At 40.3% G+C, this 24384-nt stretch overlaps 2 protein-coding genes across 2 annotated transcripts; one reads left to right on the top strand and one right to left on the bottom strand.

Moving 5' to 3' along the window:
* Window positions 1–67: 67 nt before the first annotated feature.
* On the bottom strand, window positions 68–3623 carry dorip1 (dopamine receptor interacting protein 1). Its single transcript, XM_080871297.1, has 5 exons — window positions 3312–3623; window positions 2513–3037; window positions 2169–2258; window positions 1945–2079; window positions 68–1549 (listed from the first exon to the last, which is right to left on the bottom strand). The coding sequence occupies exons 1-5, from the start codon at window positions 3395–3397 to the stop codon at window positions 1366–1368; spliced, it is 1020 nt and encodes a 339-aa protein (XP_080727423.1). The 5' UTR covers window positions 3398–3623; the 3' UTR covers window positions 68–1365.
* Window positions 3624–4328: 705 nt separating this feature from the next.
* LOC308389015 (C-1-tetrahydrofolate synthase, cytoplasmic-like) lies at window positions 4329–19179 on the top strand. The gene is made up of 27 exons (XM_080870116.1): window positions 4329–4486; window positions 6306–6390; window positions 6633–6692; window positions 6803–6856; window positions 7259–7395; window positions 8478–8578; window positions 8689–8825; window positions 9205–9316; window positions 9398–9525; window positions 9637–9734; window positions 9850–10023; window positions 12149–12285; window positions 12387–12433; window positions 12522–12629; window positions 12729–12803; window positions 12891–12993; window positions 13091–13167; window positions 13324–13464; window positions 13559–13627; window positions 13810–13921; window positions 14094–14233; window positions 14858–14899; window positions 15094–15194; window positions 15314–15491; window positions 15591–15698; window positions 15837–15989; window positions 18446–19179. The coding sequence occupies exons 1-27, from the start codon at window positions 4449–4451 to the stop codon at window positions 18533–18535; spliced, it is 2805 nt and encodes a 934-aa protein (XP_080726242.1). The 5' UTR covers window positions 4329–4448; the 3' UTR covers window positions 18536–19179.
* Window positions 19180–24384: the final 5205 nt, after the last annotated feature.

Below are 24384 nucleotides of genomic sequence, written 5' to 3'. Positions count from 1 at the left end.
GCTTTTTCTGCATCTCTTCCTGGCATGCACGTGAAAAAGGATGATAAACTGGAGCCATAGGCAAGGTTTCAAAAATATCTGTATTTGTATTGTAAAGACAGTGTCAGCATATAAACAAACAGGGAAAAAAAAACAACTTAAAATCTTGATCCAAGAATTAACTCTCAACTGGATTCATGTTAAACTTTCCTTGAGAGAGGCACTGTGTGACAACAGTAATGCTTTGACTTGAACCGAACAAAACACTAACGTAACATTTTGAGACTGCTGTGTGCTGAACAAGCTGTGAACTGTCTGACTTTTATTCATCGGTTTATGCATGTGGCCTGAATGGATTTCTAGGCCAGCTTGTAGTGTAATTTCAGATTACTTCTAAATTGGCATAATTTTATATTTTCACCTGTTTTGGCAAATGCTTACCTCAAATTTAAACCTTAACTTGTTCACCTGGTAGGCGGGGACTTAGTAGTTTTTCCTCACCCCACAGTGTAAGTGTGGGGGGGGGGGGGAAGCACCAGTTTAATTTTAGGAAAGGACTGAAATGCATAAACATAAGCTTAAATTACAGTACTGCGTTGAATCCCTGTAGCAAGGGGGCTTACATTTATGTTTGTGCACTGGTGTGTCTGCGTTGGGAATGAAATGGATCTGATCAGTGCAGGAACCAGAGAGGACTTGGGAATTGTACACAGACCTTTGGAACTATGAAGACAGGAAAAACTGTGTGTACATTAGCAGATTGTATATTTTCTTTGGCATAATGACCAAGTTTGATTCAATTGCACCCTCTGTGTCATTATGCTTGTGCTAAGTACTAACCAGTGGTTATTATGGAAAAGCACTGCCAAACAGATGCACAACAGCTGAGAGGTCTGCATCGCTGCATGCACGGCCGGCAGGAGAGTTTTGTAAATCAACCATGGAGGTAAAAAAAAAAAACCAATACTTTTTATACTTGTACTGAAAACTTGTGTCAGTATCAACTCCAAACAGAAATTTCTACAGAGCAGTTTTACCTACTAATCTCTTATGCCGATGGTCACTGCACATGTATATGAAATTCAGTACTGACTCGTATGATTGTTTATAAATCTCAACCCTGGACTATTATAGTCCATTATATTCTTGGATTCCAAGCGTGCCCAAAAAGATGTCATTTCCATTTTGCACTGTCAGCTTTAACCAAGCATTCAGCTGAATTGAGGAAGCTAACCCAGGACAGGAATTAAAACTTATAGCAATGCAGTAAGAAAAGAACAACATTGTGGTAATGTAACAACAAAAAACTGGATGAATGCAATCACTCTGGCATGTGCTGAGACTTTGGCTCATCTGTACTCTATGTCCACCTGAGAAACTATGAGTTCACTTGTCAGAGGTGCGGACATAGACCAGAGAGGACAGCAGCAGGAGCTCTGGGGGCTTGTGTAACAAGATCAGATTATCGTTCCTCAGACCGTCATAGTGCATCCAGCAACCGTCTATCTGGAAGGCTGCAGAGTAGTGATGCTCCTCCTTGTTGAACAGTGTGGCACCCTCAAGTGTGTACCTGCAGGTAAGAAAAACATTTATTGTTCTCAATACTGGAAAGTAGATTTTTCCAGATATTTTTGCTGCTCTTTTGATTTCCAATGAAAGAAATCCCAACAAATAAAGACAGGCAGCACAACAGTGCAGTGGAGAAGATCCAAATGACATTTAAAATTTAATCACTGATCAGACAGGATAGTTATCGGACATTTTTAATTTTAATGACCATCCTGCATCATAAATAAAGTTCCATTAATTCAGCTATGATGACTGTGCACAGGCCTCTGGCTCAGCAGATGTAAAAGCATTAGGAGGCCGGGCTCCACCTGAGCAACATGAAGGCTACACTGGCACATCGTTTGAATGAACAGCAATGCAGAACCTACTGTAGATATATCCACCTCTGATTCATACCTGTGCTGACAGAGAGCCAGATGGTAAGGGACATACGACAGCTCCTCTGACTTCCACTGCTGCATGTTGAGGATAACAAAGGGTGGCGGGCCATGGCAGAAAATCCTCTGGGAGAATTCCCTTAGACCATCACATCTGTTTAAAATAAATAAAAAATTGTCAAGGAAGTACAACAACACAGCGCTGAAAAAGACGACGATGATGAAGATCCTGCCGTGTCTCACCCAATTTCACAGCAGAGCAGGAGCTTGGGGCAGAAGAACTCATCCACAGCTGACTGAATTGGGTCTCTGTGAGGAAGCTCGTGAGGAGGACTGAGAGGGAAAAGGGTCAGAGTGAAATTCTTAGAAATGTGAAAAATATAATGTAACAACAATCCACTCACAAACACGTCACAACACTTGATTGCAATTCTTTCTGCCAACTTTGGCATAAGACAATGCACAGCTGAGGTCTGCTGAAGGGCACTTAAACATCAAATACTGGGGGAAAAAAACAAATATTTTGGGTAAAAAGCCAGCAACTGTGTCTTAACAAAACACTTGAATAGTAGGTAAATACAGTTTACCTGATGTTGATGGTACTTTTGAGGCAATCCTGGAAGCGGGCTGGACAGCTCCAGCTGGTGCACAGGCTCTCCTGCGTGGTGGACATGAGGTTTTCCAGGTTCTCTGTAAAGTTTTGGTGCTCGTTGCCAAACAGGTCGATCTCCAGGGCTGCCTGGTGGATCTCAGAGCGATATTGCCTTTTAGACATTCTGTCCCAGATCCACAGCATCTTCACCGTGGTGTAGTCACAGGAGTCCATCAGGTAGAGGAAATGCTCCACAAACTGCTTGCCCAGGAAGACAGCCAGCTCCCTGCGAAAGCCCTGGTTGTCCCGCAGAATCACATAAAGAATCATGAGGAAGCCATCGATGGTGCAGGTGTTTTTGAGCTGGATTTCCACGTACAGAGGCGTGCATGATATGGCTTTCCGTCCTGCCTTGATGGTAAAAACGCCTCCCCAAGGGAGCACAGGCCTCCAGAAGGAGCGGTCCTCCTCGTCGTTGTTGTTTATGGAGGCACGTATTTCTTCAAAAAGCGTCTTGGACCTAAAACAAATAATTAAATAAATAAATACACACACCAACCAACCAGCAAAAGTTCAGACAAATGCGTTTTAACACAGGACGAGGTTAAATGTATCGCCCCGGTGGATTTGAGCTGTTTCATTTCGAAAAACTGACGCTGTGCAAATGTAGGTCAAAAATCCTGCGATAGCAAAAACAAACCACGCAATTGGCAAGTAAAGCACTGTTACCCTCCAGGGACTAGTCGGAGCCCAACAAATGATAACAAACCATCACCTACAATATATAAGCTTACCTTTCGAAGTGTTGATTGTTCTCAGTGTTTGAAATTCGTGTTTTGAGGTCCTCAGTGTCGTTCAAAACACAGAATCTACTCTCCATTCCTCTCCGTATTTCCTCATTTCTCACGTCGGACCTCAAAGCCAGAAATATAAGTTGTGGTATTTGTCTCGCACCTTCTAGTAAACGAAGACACCTTACTGTGAATCGAAAATTGTAGTAGACGTCAAGTCTGACCTATATAAACAGTTGCTGTTAGCTTTGTAATGATAATCTAAGCTCTGTGTACATACAGTGCTGCCCTCTCCTGATTCTCCACGTTATTACACCCCAGTTTTGCACAGCCCCCGCCCCCGACTTCACCGTGAGCGTTAGAGCACAGCTAGAAGTGCTATTGGTCAATATATTCTAGCACGTTTAAGATGATATATGATTGGCTGTCACGAGCACCGCCCATTTAGGTAGGCCGAGCGAATATTCTACGTTGAACTACGTTGTTCTAGTTATCTTTGGCTATTATAATTTTAAAGACAAGGACAATGATGCTTTCTTCTTTATAAATTTGGTTTTATTTTTGGCAAAATTTCATATACACAAAAGCAAAGTCCTCGGCAGAAAGCCTGAACTTCTTGTATTAAAAATGGAACTTGCACAATATATAAGGACAATCTCCTCATCAAAAAACACTAAGGCTCTCAAGACTGTTAACATCTGTAACCGATTGAAACTGCTAACTTGATTTTGGCTCTTGCAAACTTTTGTTTATTTATGTTCCCCTTAATTTATTTTATTTTTTGTACTCACTTTTGTCTCACTGTCCTTATCACTCTTTCTGTTCTTCATTGTACTACCACAATGTCATCTTTTATGTGATCCCTGTTTTACTTGACTGTATGTCTAAAATGTGATAAATAAAGTTAAAAAAAAAAAACTACGTTGTTCTATTCCTGAAAGTTAATACGCTGATATTCCACCGTAGGGTTGGTTTGTGGACGGAGTCTGCGCTGTTACCGTCGTTTCCCGACTCACTTTGAAGAAACTTTTTGGAAGTAGTTATTACCACTTGCGAGCCACGCTCCTCTACTTACAAGTCAGTGAGCGTGCAGACCAGCTACTACCGTCACCAGAAGAGCAGAGACCATCCCAGGGAAAGATGCCAGCTCAGATCATAAGCGGTAAAGAGGTTTCAGCGTAAGTATCAAACATTACCTTTACGAAAGCATAGGTAGCATGTGAATGTAATCAGCGTTGTGAAACATGTGACTGGCTAAAGAAGCTAACTAGCAAAGTTACAGTAACTTAACAGCTGGTGGTGTCTGATCTTACTCAAACGCTGTGCATCCTCTGAGGATTTTAAGTGCAATCTTATATATATGAAGTAAGCAGTCTGACGCCGTGAAGTGATTTCATAACTTAGTATAATCAACAGTTTTACTGTTAAATCAGTCGCATCGGGCCGCAGAGACTGTTTACCGTGCATATGCGTTGACTCTAAATTCAGCGGAAATCTGAGTAATTCACTTTCTTAACTGGTTAGGTTTGGTCATTCATAACTTCTGAATGCATCATTGCAAATCCTGGGGTGTTATGTAAGAAGCTGTGGCGTTGTGCTCTGATCTTTGTCCTATTGGTTCACTGACCTAATTTGAAGAAGAAAAATACAGTCAGATATTCCAGGCAAACCCTTTTTTAAAATTATTATAATTTTTTTAAATCGAAAAACTTTGACCAGATCCAAGTAATGAGAATGAGTGGAAAAACGGCAAAAAGGCAAAATCTTTCTAACAGTAACACAAAAGACATCTAGCTGCATGTGCTTGTCACAAGATATAGCGGCCTGTATCTTGTTAAGACCGCCTCACAGTAGTTATTAGTCGATTATATTATGCAATACAAAGAGCCATAGAGCCGCTCTCCCCATGGGTCATCTTTATTCATTATCTCCAAAGTTCGACAGAAGCTGACATGCTTGACTGCACACGGTATGAATGACCTGTGTTTGTAGGAATATGAGCCCTGGTTGTTTAATGAGGAAAACTTGTACCAGTCACTGTTGAGATAAAGATCTGTTATGGTACAATACTCAGTGTTGTGATTGCCTTTTCTAATTACTGGAAAGATCCCCAGGGTCACTCTGCTGGTAGATAAATAAAAAGCAAACAAGGTCATATGCAAAATACTGTACCTAAGTAACATTTAATTACCCTGTTTTATATGCATATTGTATATAATTTGTGCTATATTTTTGGAAAACATTTTCTGCACACATTATTGCATCTTGAAAAAAAAAGGGGGGGGGGGGGGGTACATAAATCTTAAGGTTAAGGAGTTTCTCTTGAGACTAAGTTTAGTTGAACTGTGTCTCAAATCAGTGCCAAAATGTATTTCATCACCACTCCTGTTACAGCTCACATGATGCACATCTGTTACCTACTTTCTTTAGAACTTTGGGTTCTTTTCTTTGTTTCATTTGCATCCACAATATGTTAAACCAAACACTTTTGTGTGCAATCAGGATTTTGGGTTTAGACACAAAAGCAATGACCACAAAGTTCAGTTAACGCAATCACTGTTTTCTCGCTTGTCTTTGATTGGTTCAGCTGATTGTATTCAACCTTTATCTGTTCTGGCTTATCTCTTCTCTACGCAAAAAATAGTGCCCTGTTTTCTAGTCTCCAGAACATTAAATCAATAAAGATAAAATGAAGACAACAACTGAAGATAAGCACGCTTTTCTTAGTGATTGTCCGGAATGATAGTTTGAGTTTGGAAAATGACTCACAATGAGATCATCAGATGGCATTGATCTGGTGCATAAATTTAATAATAATCATTTAATAATAAATTTAATAATAAATTTAATTTAATAATAATTTAATAATAATCTGGTGATCTGGTGCATAAATTTGTCACTGTTTTAATTAAACGGTACAGATTGGGTCACATGATACTGCTAACTCTTTTTTTGTGTTATTGCACAAATTAAATTGGCTGTATTTTGTTTTCTCAGGCAGGTGAGGGAGCGTCTGAAGAAGGATGTCGAGCAGTTGAAACTTAAGAATCCCAACTTCAGGCCTGGTCTAGTGGTTTTACAGGTAAGTTTATGATGGAATTCTTTGTGGTTGGAGGCTAAAAGCCTTTTTCCCCTAAAAACATTTCTACCCATGCTTTCATTTGGCCTTTCGTTAGAGAGAGCACCTGGCAGGTAAGGGTCAGGGTATCTGTGTGCAGTGGCACAATGAGGATTCTGACATTTATGCTGGTGCTTTGTCTGTGTGACATAGTTCCTGTTCTGTCATAGAAATATGCAGGGGGATAAGCAGTATGTGTCTTTCAGGTTGGAGACCGCGATGATTCAAATCTGTACATCAGCATGAAGCTCAAAGCAGCAGCAGAGGTAAAGAAAATAATTTTTTGATACTGAAGGGATTTTTGCACCGCGTGTGTACACTGCATATTGTTTCAATGAGCCACAGCTCTATCCCTAAGCTGCATTTTTGTGTGCAGATTGGAATAAATGCAATGCATTTGAGACTTCCCGCGACCGCAACAGAGGAGGAGGTGAGTTAGAATCATTACTGGAGGCTTGTTTATTTAGTTGTCGGGTTGCACACACCTGCACAGCAACTCCAGGATTAGACTATTTATGGACACCTGGGGGAGTAGTTGTTCCTGCCATACTATTTCCTAGTGTTCCAATAGGAAGCATGCATAGGTCACATGGTTTCTTGAAGCAAAAACAAATTGTCGAAAGAATCGCATAAATTTTTTTTGTTGTGTTCACTAAAGTCTTTGAGTGCTTAAAACTCACAATAATTGACAGATTTTCAGCACAGAGACATATGGGTGAAATTTGAGCTTTCAGGCTTTTCTTGATTTAGCAATACAGGGGCTGTGCGGGAATGCAGTACATGACAAGCCTGAAAGCAATAAAGGGTTTTAAGGCTTCCTACCTGCTTTCAGATTCTTCACAGTATCACAGAGGTGAACAAGAACTCTTCTGTCCACGGCCTCATCGTTCAGCTGCCTTTAGATTCAGTCCATGAAATCGACACAGAGAAGGTCACGAACTCCGTGGCCCCAGAGAAGGACGTAGATGGGTAAGAACAGCAACACAGAAAAGTGTGATCATTTCAGAGTTACAGCAAGTACTTTTTTTAGTTTACAGAAACAAAATAACTGTTGTGCTCATAAACAGTAATTAAATTTGTCCAACAAGCAGATGCATTGTAATAAACTTAGATTTAAGCCTTTAAAAATACATTAAAGAGATTGGTTGTCCCACCATCATGAATACAGTGGCTGAGATGGTCAATGTGGTTCTGTCTAATCTCGTCTTACGTATGTGGTTATAGGCTACACACGAACTACACGAAAAGCGGAGATGTTCATGTGCCATGGAGGCAAATTTTTATTGTCTGTACCTTCAAACCCAAGATATGAAGTATCATACCTATTTTATATGATCTGCGAAGGGGTCCCCTCCACCCAACAAAACAGAAAGCTGCAAGACAAACCCTTTGGATAAAATGTCATCCTCTTCTTATTCACCTCACGCCTCATCTCCTGAACAGATGTCAGGCCTGTAAAACATGCAGAGGTTTATAAAATTCTTATTTATTCCCGATAGTGTTAGGAATACTTATTCTCAGCAGATTACACATGTGACACTCCTGTCTCCGGACAGTTGACAACGAGACAGCTAAGCAAAAACAGCTAAGCACAAACGAACATTATGCCAACTAAGGTAGGTTTGATTATCTTAAAAATTCCACTTTCCCTCTGGTAAACGGTGTGATTACGTTCTCACATCGTATGATAGTTTGAATGCAACAATGTTCAGTCTTCAGAGAAAGTTTCACTAACAGCAGCAGACAGCAGTGTTGCAACCCCAACAGCTCGCCTCACTGAGCCTTATTGACTTGTATCGAACTCCTTTCACAAAGTTTTACAGCCTCTTCTTGATTAAATAGCACATATTTAGAGCTGAGGGAAACCGCAAACTAACAACTCGCTGCAGAGGAAAAGTTTGTCCACAGTTGTTTGTCCTACAGTGGCCACCGTAGCTATAGTATACACTGTAGTATAGCAGTGATATTTTACACACTGTACCTTTAAAAAGCTTTCAGATTGATGGGTATCTTCAGGTTACAGTGATTTGTACATTCTTGTGTGTTTACAGACTGACCAGCATAAATGCGGGGAAGCTGTCCCGTGGGGATCTGGGCAACTGCCTCATCCCCTGCACGCCAAATGGCTGCATGGAGTTAATCAAACAGACGGGTAAACAAAATCTCTAATAACCCTGAAAAAACTGCAGTCAGTTACAATGATGTTACAATGTGTAAATATATCAAAAGTAACAACAATCTGTTTATGACGCTTCTCTACAGGCGTTTCTGTGGCAGGGAAGAGAGCGGTCGTGATTGGGCGCAGTAAGATTGTGGGCGCACCCATGCATGATTTGCTGCTGTGGAATCACGCCACCGTCACCACCTGCCACTCTAAAACCGTCGATCTTGCCGCAGAGGTAACACAGAGAAACACAAGTGTCATTAGGCTTTTTTGAGACACACAGAGGTATAAACAACAGCACAGTAGGCAGATAAAGAGCAGCTGTTTGAAGCAGCCGATTCTTAATACTGACGTTCTCATTTGATCTTAGCTGGCAAATGAAACTTTTTCACAACTTGTTATATGAGGAGCCTAATTAAATATTTTAGTCTGTTAACTGCCCCAATTATTCTAACTTAACAGTTTATGACATCATAGGAACTACAGATCTCTACTGCCTGCAGTATAAACACTAATTCACGTGTTCCCTTATTTATTCCTCTAGCATCATTGCTTAAAATCCAGTTTCTTCATTTATAAACATTCATCGTTTATCCCTCCCTGTTTCTGTCTAGGTGGGTAGAGCAGACATCCTGGTTGTTGGTATCGGAAAAGCAGAGATGGTAAAAGGAGAGTGGATCAAGAAAGGAGCAGTGGTCATTGACTGTGGCATCAACCACGTTATAGGTATTAATGCGGTCATGGTGCATTGTATTTCCTTTTGAGATAATCAGCAGATGCATGGGTCAACTGGAGTCTCTTTTTCAGATGAGACTAAATCCAGCGGAAAGCGTGTTGTGGGCGACGTCCATTTTCAATCAGCCAAAGAACAGGCCGGCTTCATCACCCCTGTGCCTGGTGGAGTGGGACCTATGACTGTGGCCATGCTGATGGCGGTAAGGCCCATTCGGACACCTGAGAGTTGATCAAGTTTAATTAAGAGTTTGATTTTTTTTTTTTCTCAAACTTTTCTTTCTTTTGTTTTCTTATCACGTTTACTTGTTTAGAACACCGTGCTGAGTGCAAAGCGCTTCCTGGAGAGCCATCAGGCAGGAAAGTGGAACATTTCTTACACCAGACTCAATCTCCGAAAGCCAGTGCCAAGGTTTGCCTCCTTATCATAATCATAACCATGCTGTTCATTAACTTGATGCAGAAGCCCAATCCTCGCTGTCTTGCTGAAGAAGCTAATTTTCTTTTTCCCTTTTGTTATCCCACAGTGACATAGTGATTTCTCGCTCCTGCGCAGCCAAGTCCATTGACAGTCTGGCCAGAGAAGTGGGATTGTTTTCTGATGAAGTAGAGCTCTATGGCAAGACTAAGGCAAAGGTCCAGCTGACTATCATCAAGCGCCTTCAGTCCCTGCCAGATGGAAAATATGTAGTGGTCACTGGGTATGTTAAATAAAAGTCTGCAGACTGTAGACAAAATCTTATTTCAAGATACAGAAGTTCTCAGTTTGTGGAAGTAGAAGTTATTCAAATTGGCAGACTGTTTACATCTGTAGTTCAAAAATCCCCAAGTTAACTAAAGCTATCAGCAGAATGTTAAGAGAGAAACACTTTCTTAACATTTCTCAACACAGATTTTTTGGCTTGTTGTCCTAAAAATCACTTTAAGAGAGATCTGGGGTCCGTTCTTCGTGCCTCGCTTACTACATCCAAGATCAAATCATCGCGCCAACTTTGAGCTCGCTATTCCGGTTCTCCGAACACACCTGTTGTTGACGATTAGTACAGCTGGATGAAGTAATGTGAGATCACTGGGTGGCTTAACAGGGGCTACGCATCGAGAGTAGAAACATTGATCGGCAACCCTTTGATTGGTCGGCGAAAATGTCAAAGGAGAGCGCTCAGTATTTTTCGGCAGCAGAGCAAGAACTCCTGAGTGAGGGATTTCAGGAGTTTCAGAGTTTAATTAAAACGCAAGGGAACACTGCAAAGGCTGCAAAAGCAAGGAGAGAGGGCTGGCAGGAAGTTGCTGACAAATTAAACTCGTAAGTAATTTAATAATAATAATGGATTGGATTTATATAGCGCTTTTCAAGGCACCCAAAGCGCTTTACAATGCCACTATTCATTCACTCTCACATTCACACACTGGTGGAGGCAGCTACGGTTGTAGCCACAGCTGCCCTGGGGCAGACTGACAGAAGCCAGGCTGCCATATCGCACCATCGGCCCCTCTGGCCAACACCAGTAGGCGGCAGGGTAGATTTATTATATTACATTATATTATCCAATATTATATTACATTATATTATATTGTTATATTATATCCCCTTTCACATTAGAGCCACAACAGGACCCACTAGAACATGGGAACAAGTAAAAGTGAAATATAAGAATATTCTACAGAATGGTAATATTTATCACTTATATTGCTTGTCGTCTCTTGGAAAGAGACCCTGGAATAATCTGTTTGTTTATAACAGCAACCAAGAAAAGGGCGGAGCACAAAAAGACAGGTGGTGGTCCTGCACCCCCTCGTCAACAAGTTGGTTAAGTAAATAATACCCTCACGGGAAAATCGATATCTCTCTATGAGCACACTGTCGCGCTGAGCTAAAGGATCCTGTCTATCCTGCAATATATGCTGGATTCTGAGGACTCTCCTTATCAATCTTGCACCTTCCGCAATGGGCTGCTCGCGTAAACGGACAGGACATGGCTGCGACAGACTTCCCAAATCCACCTTCGCTTTTATAGCCGTGGTCTCTCATCTTGATTACATGAAGTAATTTACTATTACTACTCTGAAATATGAATTACATCTGTAATAATCACATACATGTAATAGAATGTTAATAGTACATTTCCCTTTTTTAAGGAAATGACCTGTATGTATCTGTGTGACATCAATAAAAGGATCAAATGCTGCATTATCTTTAGTTACACTGATAATATGTATTTATGGTAACACAGTGGTAAAATATCGCTGTTGCTTTCGTATAGATGAAGCGGACATACCTGAGTGGCTGCGATCTAATCCTGTTTACATAAAGTAAGCCTGCTCCCGAGCAGGTTTACGCTTACGGATCCGTTGCTATGACAGCAAGTCCCGGATGAGCTTCGGAGAACCGAACGATCCAAGATCACGCGAAATGGTCAACAATCAAATCCAGCTAACTTACTTAGCGCGGTACGAAGAACGGACCCCTGCTCAAGTTGAACTCAACTCAGGCTAGGTTTGATGTTTATGTAATACCATTTCATGCCACAAGATGGCGCAGTGAGGCAGTATGACCCTAATTTAACTACACATGTCAATTAAGACACCTTTGTATTTGCAATGGTGGTCTGCAGAATCCACTCATAAAACTCCCATCGTATGGTCATGAAAGTTTTTGTTATATTTTTGCAAATGTAAAAAAAAAAATCAACCAACCAACCAAAAAAACAACAACAAAAAAAAAAAAACGCTTAAAGTGACTGAGATGAAGCTATTTGTCAAAGAGAACACTATATTTTGCCTTTGAGGGCTTTGGGCAAACATGTTGACAAGATTTTATGTTTGCAGCATTACTCCCACGCCTCTGGGTGAAGGTAAGAGCACCACAACCATCGGTCTGGCACAAGCCATGGGTGCTCACATGAAGCTCAATGTGTTTGCTTGTGTCCGACAGCCTTCTCAGGGACCCACATTCGGCATTAAAGGTGAGTTTCGAAAGAGTGTAAACTCAGGAGATGTTGCCCATGTTTACTACAGGGACATATTCATGTATGTTTTATTTATTTCTTTATCCTTTTGTTTGCAGGCGGTGCTGCAGGAGGTGGATATTCTCAAGTTATTCCAATGGAAGAGGTACAGCATCACTTTTCTGACACTGTGCTTTTTTTTCCTAAAAGTTCAAAGAAAGCAAAATATTTAATTGATTATTTTGATTTTTCAGTTTAATCTCCATCTCACCGGTGACATTCATGCCATCACAGCTGCCAATAACTTGGTGGCTGCTGCTGTCGATGCCCGCATATTCCATGAAGCAACACAATCTGATAAGGTGGGTTCTCATTTCTGTCATTGGTGTATAAAAAGTACACTTCCTCTAACTTATCTAATGAGTCACCACTATAATCCATCTCTGCCTGTGAATATCTAGGCTCTGTATAACCGTTTGGTGCCACTCAGTGGAGGAGAGAGGACGTTCTCCCCGATCCAGATCAACAGACTCAAAGTAAATGATCAAGTTGCAGCACGTGTAAGCTTTGATTTAGATGTGCACAGGTCACTTCTGACACCGAGGTTTTCTTCTTTGGTTTAGAAACTGGGAATACAGAAGACGGAGCCCTCTGCTCTCACTGAGGAGGAGATCAACCGCTTTGCCCGCCTGGACATCGACCCAAGCTCTGTTACCTGGCAGAGAGGTATGAACAGCACAGAGGTCTCCGCCTCAGCAGGTCTGCTGTGAGTGTATTGTGCGTCTTATACAAATACTTATGATGTCCTTCTGTTTCACTTCAGTGCTGGATACCAATGATCGATTCCTGAGGAAGATCACTATCGGCCAGTCGCCCACTGAAAAGGGATACACAAGAGAGGTAAAGTTGATTATTCTCTAAAGGTGGCAAATTTCTTTCATGGTATCATAAAGCATCATGAAATATACAGAAAGCAGTTGAACCTTTGAGGGAAAGTTGGTTTAATAAACTTAGTTTTAGTGCTGCTTTGCATGACTGGACTGTTGTGTCCTCCAGGCCCAGTTTGACATCACTGTGGCCAGCGAAATCATGGCGGTGCTCGCCCTCACCAGCAGCCTGGAGGATATGCGGCAGCGCCTGGCTAAGATGGTCGTAGCCACCAGTCGGAGGGGAGATCCCATCACCACCGAGGATCTGGTGAGTGTCGTAAACCCTCCGCTGTGACATGACGTCATGCAGCGTAAGTGCTGTGATAATGATATTCATGAAAGTGATGGATTTTTCTCTGTAGGGCGTGAGTGGCGCTCTGACTGTGCTGATGAAAGATGCCATCAAGCCAAACCTGATGCAGACGTTGGAGGTGGGTGAAACACGGTGCCCATGCTAATCCATGCAGCTCCTATGCAGCATGACCACGTTAAAAGCATTTCTGTGTAGTTCAGGTCGTTTGATATTGTTGTTTATCAAACTGCTGTTAGTTTTTTTTTTTTTACTTGCATTAATAGTTTTGTAATAATTCATGTGAGTAATTTGGATCCACAGGGGACTCCTGTGTTTGTTCATGCTGGCCCCTTTGCCAACATTGCCCACGGAAACTCATCAATCCTGGCTGATAAAATTGCTTTGAAGCTGGTTGGACCTGAGGGCTTTGTAGGTAAGCTGAATAGAATCAGTTTGAGCTTTTTTTTAACAGGGTTAGCTTATATTGTAGATGTTAATTGTAAAAGTCATGGAGTCCATGTAATGTCAGTGGATAATAGTAGTCAGTAGTCCTGATGGCTTGGGTTCTGATATACTTTCCTGCTTGTGTCACTTATGTGCAACAGTGACAGAAGCTGGCTTTGGTGCTGACATCGGCATGGAGAAGTTCTTCAACATCAAGTGCCGCTACTCGGGCCTGAGGCCTCATGTTGTGGTGTTGGTGGCGACCATCCGAGCTCTAAAGATGCATGGAGGAGGACCAACAGTAAGTTTCCTCCTGGCCCTGGTGCCACTCCTCAGTTCATTCACTCTGTGAGACGAGCTGTGTTAGCTCAATTCCCCCTTTATTGCGTTTGGCTGCTCCTCGTAAATAGAAGATTTTAGCAGAACATGGGTGGGTGTTCATTGCCAGAGTTATGCCCGAGAATACCAAGTGAGAGAGAGAGAGAGCCCCTCTCTTTGAGATCTTATAGAGCCAAGAGTTGAAATGGGGCATTTAGCACAGTGCGAATTGGGAGCTGTTGGCTAATAGACGATTACTTGTGCACAAAATGGGGAACGTTCAATATGAGAATCCACTACTGTAACAATGTGTGTATGATGAGATCAAGCCTTTAAACCCACTTTAAACAAATTTATTTTAAAAGAAAAAAAGCCCCACCAGAGCATTTTCACTTGTCTACAATTTTAAATGTTCACAATTTTCCATTTCCGGAAGACAATTTCAGCACAATTGTCCACAAAATTATGTTTAATCTTTAAATTAAGCATCTTAGTAATCATTAAGAATAAAACACATGGAGGATTACAATAGTCACTGCTGATTACAATTTGAGGATTTATTGAATTAACTAAAACATTTCACATTTCTCTTGTCTCTTTTGTTTAGGTCACTGCTGGGATGCCACTGCCTAAGGAATACGTGGAAGAGGTAATGGAAAAGAATGTGCCAAAACAGTGATAATATTCTTCTAAGGTGCTTTTGATAACATTGTTTATTTATTAGTTTGTGCAGAATGCTTGAGCCACGTCTGCCTACTTTGTTAATCACATTTGATGCAAGCTTTTCAACCTTTAAAGCTTTGCATAACCTTTTACTGAATGTGTTTGTGTACCTCTATGTAGAACTTTAATCTGCTGGAGAAGGGTTGCAACAACATGAGGAAGCAGATCGAAAATGCAAAGCACTTTGGTGTGCCTGTGGTGGTAGCAGTGAATGCTTTCAAGTAAGTGATGGATGGTAATTTAAAAAAAGAATAATAGAATAACATATATAAGAATGTGCACATATGTGAAAAGCATGTTTTTTTTTTGTTTTTTTTTTGTTCATTCATTTGTTGTGCAGGACAGACACGGAGGCTGAGCTGGACTTGGTGTGCACCTTGGCTAAATCTGCAGGAGCATTTGATGCTGTGCGATGCTCTCACTGGGCCGAGGGTGGCGCTGGTGCTGTGGCACTTGGCGAGGCCGTCCAGAAGGCCTCTAGCGCCCCCAGCAACTTCAAGTTCCTGTATGATTTGGACGTAAGGGCTCCGTACTTAATTTTCACCAGTCACTCTTTTAAACCAACACATGATCTGCTTATTTATGACTTAAAATATCTATCTTTGATTCCACTTTAGCTTCCTATTGCTGATAAGATTCGAATAATTGCTCAGAAGATCTATGGAGCAGATGATATTGAGCTTCTGCCTGAGGCCCAACACAAGGTGGCGCTCTACACCAAGCAGGTGAACATCCCTCAGCTGTTGTTTCCTGTCCTGTCAGGCCTGTTTGTTGGCGTCTGCTGTCAGTTGAGATCAATACAATTAAACAGAGCAGAGAGAATAAACCTTTGTAAAGATCCTTCTTTTTTGCCTCTCCTTCAGGGATTTGCGAATCTTCCAGTTTGCATGGCAAAGACCCACCTGTCACTGTCACATGAAGCAGAAAAGAAAGGTGTGCCCAAAGGATTCATCCTGCCAATCAGAGACATCAGAGCCAGTGTGGGCGCTGGCTTTCTGTTCCCGTTGGTTGGCACAGTAAGCTCTAATTCATTTCCCTTCTTTCTGCACCCCAAAAAGTTGATTCTGTTCATCTGGACGTTTTCAGTTGCTCCCTGTCCAGGATGTTACATCCTCATCATTGAAAGAGTGTCCACTGGCCTGCAGGTCTAAATAGACTGCAGAGTCCTGGTCTGACGAGTTAGCTCTTCTGTGTTGTGCCATCCTCTTAGCCAGAGGTTGTTTGGTTTCCCTGATGTATAAATCCTGGCAATCCTCCTGGCACAGTGTACACTACATTACTCTGTTTGTGTCGGGGTACCTGATCCTTGGGGTGGATTCATTTTTGGTGCAGCGTGTTTTGGCGTCTAAAAGCCGCAGAGGCACTGTGTTTAGAGAAAATGCATCTCAACTGTTCTGATACTCCTGACACGTAGGGTTTTTACTTAGGCAACAGTTGTCCTTCTCTTCTAGATCTGCTGGAGCTTTCTTTAGGTGCCTACCTAGCTTTGACAAATGTCCAGCTGGGATAACCAAATTTACTCCAGTGGAAATGACCTCACAACCCACTGTTCGTCAGTGGTGCTAGTTACAGTCATTATGCAAATGCATGGTTTATAAAGTTGGGGAAACCTGCAGTCAGGTCAGACTGAAGAAGTCACTTGGATGAGTGACGTAATTTTCTCTCCCACTATAAATGCCACATCCAGATGAACAGAATCAACTTTTTGGGATTTACTTACCTGGACGATTGAGCATGCATCAAGACTTCCTTCTGTAGTTTCATCCCATCTCTAACCGGATCTAGATGAAGCCTTTTCTACACCCACATGTTTTATTATTAGCTGCATCATGGAATAATTAACAAAATAATAATAACTAACAAAAATGCTGTTAGCCTCCTTGTGGAAATGGTAAGAAGAAAAAGCATTGAAAGCTCCACTGGGATTAATTTGACATAATTCAGCAGATTGAACCGAGATACTCAGATACCTATTTTGAAAAGCGGGATCTACCATCCCTTGCATTTCAAGTAGAAAATGTTTGTGTGTGTTTGCAACATGCGTGCATTCAGTGTTATAGTAAACCGGTGCAACCTGTATTCCTGCTGCATACAGTTCATTTATACAGATAGTTTCTCACAGTTTTTTTTTCCTATGAAGCTACTGTGAAGTAGGAAACCCTTCTCAAAAAGTAATAAGAAAATGCAATTTTATGCAGATTTCAAAAACCCTTTGGTTCTGAAAAAAAGAAGTGCAATATCAGCACAAAATAATGTTTATATTCAATAACTAAAAAAGTTGTAAAATGGACCCTTTTATACTTAAAGCTTTATATAAATAGACATCCAGAGTGGAAAGCAGTGCAAATAAATGCAAACACGGCTTCATGACACTCATCTTTTGTCAAGATGGATGTCAGTGTAAGCTGTTTTTATCACATTTAAGCTGAGACTGAATTCTGTGTAATTTATATAAAACACTTAACACAAGTATAAAAAAAGGTGGTTTTTTTGTTTGTTTTTTAGTTCATTTCTTTTGAACCACGGATCTGTTTAGCGTGCAACACAGTTTTCTTTTTCCAAAGTTAAACTTGAGTCTATCCATTGTACAGTCAGATTGAAAGCGCATAGACGTCCGAGCTCCGTATACCGGTTGTTAACCTTAATGTAGGGATGCTTTACAAACATTCAGAGATGAACTTACACACTTAATTCACTTCTCTGGGATAGCTTGCTCGGAGATGAAATGCTGGTTTGGCAGCATGCAGCGAGGCTCCTGATGCTTTCAGTGTAAAGTAACTCCAGACCGCCGACAGGTCTCGCACGCAACAGCCGCTCTATCACGTGACGCATACTGCTTCGACTTGTTAAGGTCACTACCTGGGTTGCGCCATGTAGCAAGTTTTGCAAGGTGCTTTTGTGATAATTAATGGATCGGGTTACATTTTCTATTTCCCCCCGATATCCGATCCAGTAATCTTAAGTCCGGATCGGACTGATACCGATACCGTATATCAGATTGGTCCATCCCTTGTTTTTTCCACCAAATATTCTCACCCAGAGGCTTTTATTAGGAAGTAACAATATGATTAATAAAAAAACACAACAAAAAATGTGAACTGCGAACAATATAAACACCTTTGTTTGGTAACTGACTTCAATCGTTTAACCAGGTCATCATTGATCACACTGCTCGACAAAAAAATGTTTTGTTTATTACTGGGACATTCAGAGAAGCTCTTAGTCTAGTTTCTTACTCTGACTTCAGATCTGCAATCGTATTCAAACTTATGTCACTGACGTTTCTAGCCAGTCAATCTAGTTATCCTTGGATACTTGGAACATCATAACTAAAAAGAAAATGGGGCATGCTACACTAACATTGTTTTCAGATTTGGAGTTGGCAATTAAAAGTTGTTGAAGGGCAGGTTTAAAAAAAAAAAAAAAATCAATAAAACTAAAGCTCCATTCTTTCTCTTTTGGTTGATCCTAGATGCCCACCATCCCTGGCCTCCCCACTCGGCCTTGTTTCTATGACATCGACCTGGACCCCGAGACCGAACAGGTCAATGGACTCTTCTGAGAGAAAAAAAAACAGGTCCTCTCACCCTTTGATGGTACGAAACATAGTTAAGACATAAAGCCATGCAGCAGAGTGCATCATCAGCAGATCATAACTGTTTCATTCTTAATGTGTAGACATTAACCCATCAGTCCTCTGAGCGCCAAAGAAATGTGAAGAAGAACCAACTGCTGTTTTTGTTGTTTCTCATATTAACACTGATGTCTGTAAAGCTGCTGATGATAGATCAGGACAGTCTTTCTCCCTGCTATCAGGCACGTGTTGTTCCGTTATATTGCTGACTGAACATGCACATTTCACATCTCAGATTGCCCAGACTGTATTTACTAACTACTTGTGTATATTTTGTGAGCACCACACCAGAGGCATTTCCTTCAGTTCAGTCTTTAACAAGCTGTGCCCTTCGGATAAAGGTTTTATTACATAAGTAAGTCTTAACAAGAAATGCTGCCCTAAAACAAAATTATAATTTGTTTAATCCCATCTAATTGCATTTATAATGTCTCCTTTCTCTGTCTTTGTTTTAACTAACACTCGGTAACATTTTTTGAAAAGTCGCCATCATTGCTGTGAAGCTCACTGGCCATGTCATTGTAAAAGCAGTGATTTCCTCATATCTGTGAAATAAAGGCTTTTAAAACAAAGCTGCATGTTCATTTTTTTTTTTCCAGAGTTTAGTTATTTTCTGCCTTAAACACGCAGATCCTGAGGAGCATAGTGTACAGAAGTTGCCAACTTTCTGCAGAGTCAATTGTTACAGACCTCTAAACTTCATGTAGCCTAAAGATTAGCGCAGCAACAGTGTGTAGAGAGCTTCATGGAATGGGTTTCCATGGCCAAGCGGCTGCATTCAAGTACAAAGCAAAGCAGTCATTATCATCATCAGAATTTTATGCTCCCAACTTTGTGGGAACAGTTTGTAAAACCAAAAACAGCAATGCTATCAGAACCAACCCAAATCATGAGCCCTCCACCACCGTGCTGATATGCTGTATTTGGTTTCTGCCAACAACAAGTTTTCCATTATGACCAAACTTTCTTGTCTTTCTTAAGGACATTATTGCAACACTCCTGTGCCTTGTTAAGGTACATCTTTGCAAAGTGCTGCCATGATTTTTAATTTTTTTTAATAGAATAGACATTCTCCAGGCTACCCTTCCAAATAACCAGTACGTACTGTTATGGCCATATGAGGCCTGCAGATTTGAGATGTCGCTCTTAGGTTCCCTGAGTCTGACGTTGGGCTGAATTTGTTAGTAGATCCACTCCTGGGAACATTGTAGCACTGAGCTAACACACACCTGCATTCTCTAGATCAGCAAACTGCAAAAACGTCTGCCTTTATAGAGTATTATCATAGTTACAGATAATCACTTAATCAGTTCAATTAGCAGCTCTTGGCTACTACTCCCCCTCTTTATTCCTAGGGAAGCAGTAAGGGTGCACTTAACATTTTAAAGGACTGCACAGAACACTGTGAAAACTTTGTATTTCTTCAATATTCCAGTTTAAAGTCATGTAAATGAATTGGAGGTAAAGTCAGTATTCCAGGAGGATATTGGAGGAATTTGTAAGACTGCAGAGGAACATGTTGTAGCTAATAACAGCAAAACCCATGCCAAGTGATAGGTTTGTAGCTTGAACCTACAAACCTATCGTCGCTGGAACGTTGAAGACAATATAATTACACAGCAAAAGCATTGAACACCAAGTAGGCAAAGTTCTTCTTGTTACTCATGCATGAGGGAGACCTGCCTGGAGCCAAGTGTCGTTCCACCACTTGACCTCCGTCAGACTCTCAGCCAGGTTCCCCATAACACTCCTTTTATTGTGCCTACATGAATATGCATAGGGTCATTAACATATGATGTCTACATACACACAAAGAGTACTGTGTGTGTGTGTGTGTGGGGGGGGGGGGGTCCTGCTGATCAAAGGGTCATATAACATGAAAGCACAAAAGCAAACATCCTTGGTCAGGAAGAGGGTAGTCTCCCCCTCACCCTAGATGGTTCACCCTAGATAACACGGTGAGGAAGTCCAGCAGTTCATCTAAACAAAGAGCACTTAGACTAGAACAGACGTAGCTACGTTAATCCTACCGTAAGACAATAAGACAAGGTACGACCTCTCTCGTGCTCCCAGAGTGCTCTCTAATGCACACAAAGCTTGCAGACTATCAAGGATCAAACCTCTACCAATCTGCAACTAATTATAAAACTCTAAGCATACATAAGTAAATATTTCTAAGCATAAATGACAATCAACAATACAAAACCTAACACCAAGAAAGTGTGGTAAGAGACTGCTAAGAGATTAGGAATAAAGAGCAAAAAAACAAGTGAAGATATTAATCAACCCTAGATATAAAAAAACGAGGATCTTAAGAGAATTTATTTGGATGATGTCAGATAATCTCATTCCCCGGAGAACTACTGCCATGCTAAGAATAGCACAATGAGTAAGAAAATGTCAACTATTATACACAAACAATGAAGCATAGTAGAGGGAACTGCGTCATTCAACATGTGACTCATTGCAGTGCTGCAGATAATAACACAGCCATGAATGGGAAGCAAAATTTTATTTCACGCAGGAGACATTGTTGCTAACGATGTCGCTGTTCTGGATAATTGATTCATAGATGTCTCTAATGGAGGTTTTTGAGCACAAATGGTAGACGATAAAAATGGACGAACACAGCTTTGTGCTGTCCATGTTGATTTCAATGTCAACAATTCACAGTGATGTTTCTTGCAGCAACTCTTTGATGCACTTTCCACAAGGATTGACAGGTTTTGCAATACTGTGGAGGTAATCAGGGAACCACACTGTGAGTAAAAGAGCAGCACACAACCGTTGCAATCATTCACTTCCAGAATGCTTAGTAAAATATTGCCTCTTATGATGTTTTTCTTTCTTTTTTAAATTTTACTTTCAGGACACTTTGGGACAGATTAAAATGATCAGTTCTAGCACTTGGGCCACATTTTGTCCATAATTCTTTAAAGCAATGCTAAGACCTAAAAACCAAAACCAAATGGGCTGCTGCAGTAGGTTTGACATGTTGCGCATTCAGAGAGGCTCTTCTGTAAACAGTGCTTCAGTTGAAACGAGTGTCTTCTGATTTGCTGTTGTCTTGAAGCTTGAAGAAGTCATTTTCAACTTTTGATCACTCCTTATTTATTCTGTATTTGGACTATTCTCTGGCACACATTGTGTAACACTCTGTGTCACATTCAAAATCACTTAAATCACATCTTGATCCTCAGCTTAAACGTAAGCACTTCATTGGAGCAAGTTTAAATGCCTCGATGCATATAGTTGCTGCGATGTGAAAAGCAGTTAAACGTGTGTACCTGTGATGTTTGTGTTGTGGAAAAACAAAATGCCTTATTACTGGTTGTTTGTTGAAATATTTCTTGGCCAGGAAACATGAAATTTCACTATTAGATCATGTTAATGACTAAAATATGAAACTTTTAAATCAGATCAGGAACCACTGAAGACACCCATGCAAATTAAAGTGGTACTCTAGTGGCATACATAACCTTATAGAGCACCATTATTAGTGTGAATGCTTGAAAAGCATTCACAGTATTGTTCTTCTAATCTTTATTATTAGTGTGAATGCTTGAAAAGCATTCACAGTATTGTTCTTCTAATCTTTATTATTATTATATTTTATTCTGTATTCCGTACGTTTTTTGTAATCCTACTCCTTCAAAACCGTTCAACTTAGAAAAACCATTCAAACACCGTTAGATTCCTATTCTTTTGGACAACACTGCTTCTATTTTTCATATTTTTAACATTTATATTTTTAATTTTATTCAACTTTATTCAACAAAAACTTATAATGTATTTCAATGGGGAGACCCTTCAAATCCTCATTCAACTTACTCATTTTTAAACTCTTACTACTTCCACATACATTGACATAGAGCCACCATTCAAACTTTAAAACGAAGACAAGACATTCAACTATTCAACTTGTATTTATCTTTTCAATATCTATTATACTTTTTCTTCAGTTCCAGTTTAAGTTTCATGATGTTTTTTCACCCGTTTCAGAGTTTATAATGGGTGTGTATGGGACGGAATGTTGGGGCTAGAGTGAGGCAGCTCAACTGCTAGAGTGAGAGGAGCAAAAAAATTAATCTTAAAATATTTTTTAAAACTGCTGCTGTGTCCGCAGCGTTTGCTCTACAGGTATGATTTTACCCTCAAAACGTAGCCATGGCTGTCCTCTTTCATCCAATGTGTTTACTATTGTCCTAGGTGTTATGGTTCTTTCATAAATGTCACCAATGCACAGCCTCCTCCCTCCAACTCTTCCATAGACTCTAATGTTAAAATGGCTCAGAAGGTTCGTTTGAAAATCAGAAGAGCATGGTGTTTTTACACTGTCACCACGTCCATATAATAAGCTCCACAGGCATGAAAACTGAGAATTAGGTAGACTAGACATTGCTGTCGCTCACGGTGAAAGAATTTTGTCAATACGACTTTTACTTTTCATTTGGGAGCGATTTGTTTCGGCCTGACTTTTCTGTTCATTTTAAGCAGCAAAAGTGAGGTGCATGTCTGTGTGCGTGTGTATGGAGCCATTGGGTGCGGTCACTATAGCAACCAGGCTCACACCTGCCTGCTTAACGAGCTCTGCCTGCCACTCTGCCAAGATTCATCTTAAACACTTCTCTTTCAACTGCTGCTGTGTCCACAGTGTTAAAGCCATCATTTTACCCTCAAAACGTCGCCATCGTTGTTCTTTTTCCAACATCTTGTCTTTCAAAGCTCAGAGATGTAAACTTTTTAAACTGTGTGGGTCCAAGTGGAGGGATAACATTTGAGTCATTCAGTGATTCAAAGAATATGACCTTTTAATATTCCTTCAGATGTTTTCTTTTTTGTTTTTAGTCTAAATTTCTTTTCTCATTTCTTAGATTTTTCTCATTTACATTTAAAACATTTTCAGCTATTTTCCAACTTCTTCTGTGTGGTTTTCAGCTTTTAGCAGTTCAGCACTTTTTTTTCCGGGTACAAATTTCTGTATTTTTCATCTCATTCAACATTTTTAACTTAAAATTCAGCAATTAATTCATTTCAGTGCATACATTCAGATTCAAGCATTCACACTGCAGTTTCTTCAGAAAATGCACTTTCTAGTTAGTGTGAATGCTTGAAAAGCATTCACAGTATTGTTCTTCTAATCTTTATTATTGTGTGGATGCTTTAAGCATCCACACTATTGAGTTCCTGTTTCTCTTTATTCTTTATTATTATTGTGTGGATGCTTTAAGCATCCACACTATAGAGTTCCTGTTTCTCTTTATTCTTTATTATTATTATTCCGGGTGTTTCCGTACACTTTTCGCCGTTAAACTACTTCCACAATTTTCAGCCAATTTTCACCGTTCAAATTTTAAACTATTCAGCTATTTTTGCTCTTTCCTGCTATGATTTTTGCTATTTTTAACTATTATACTTTTTAAAATATTCCACTTTTTTCCTTTAATTTGTCCCATTGAAATGAATGGGAAACTTCAGCAATTCTGCTAAAATTTGCTTGTTTTTGAAACTTAACTACTTCCTCATATTTTCACCTAGAACAACCATTCAAACTTTAAAATGTTCACAAATTATTGGGCTATTCAGGTATGATTCAGCTTTTTCAAATGTTTTACTGTTTTACTTTTATGCCTCTTAAAGTTTTGAGTTGCAAAATTGTGATTTTTCACAAAATACATGTGTTGTTATGGTTGCTATGCTCTTGGCTTCCAGTGTGCCACTGAAGGTTTTGCAATTTTCACTTCATGTCCGAACAACTTCCTGCTACTTGCTCAATT

The sequence above is a fragment of the Rhamphochromis sp. 'chilingali' genome, assembly GCF_963969265.1.
Source record: "Rhamphochromis sp. 'chilingali' genome assembly, chromosome: 21".
In the NCBI taxonomy this organism is placed as follows: Eukaryota; Metazoa; Chordata; class Actinopteri; order Cichliformes; family Cichlidae; genus Rhamphochromis; species Rhamphochromis sp. 'chilingali'.
Note: the sequence above shows the minus strand (reverse complement) of the source record. Positions and strands in the feature narration are given on the sequence as shown.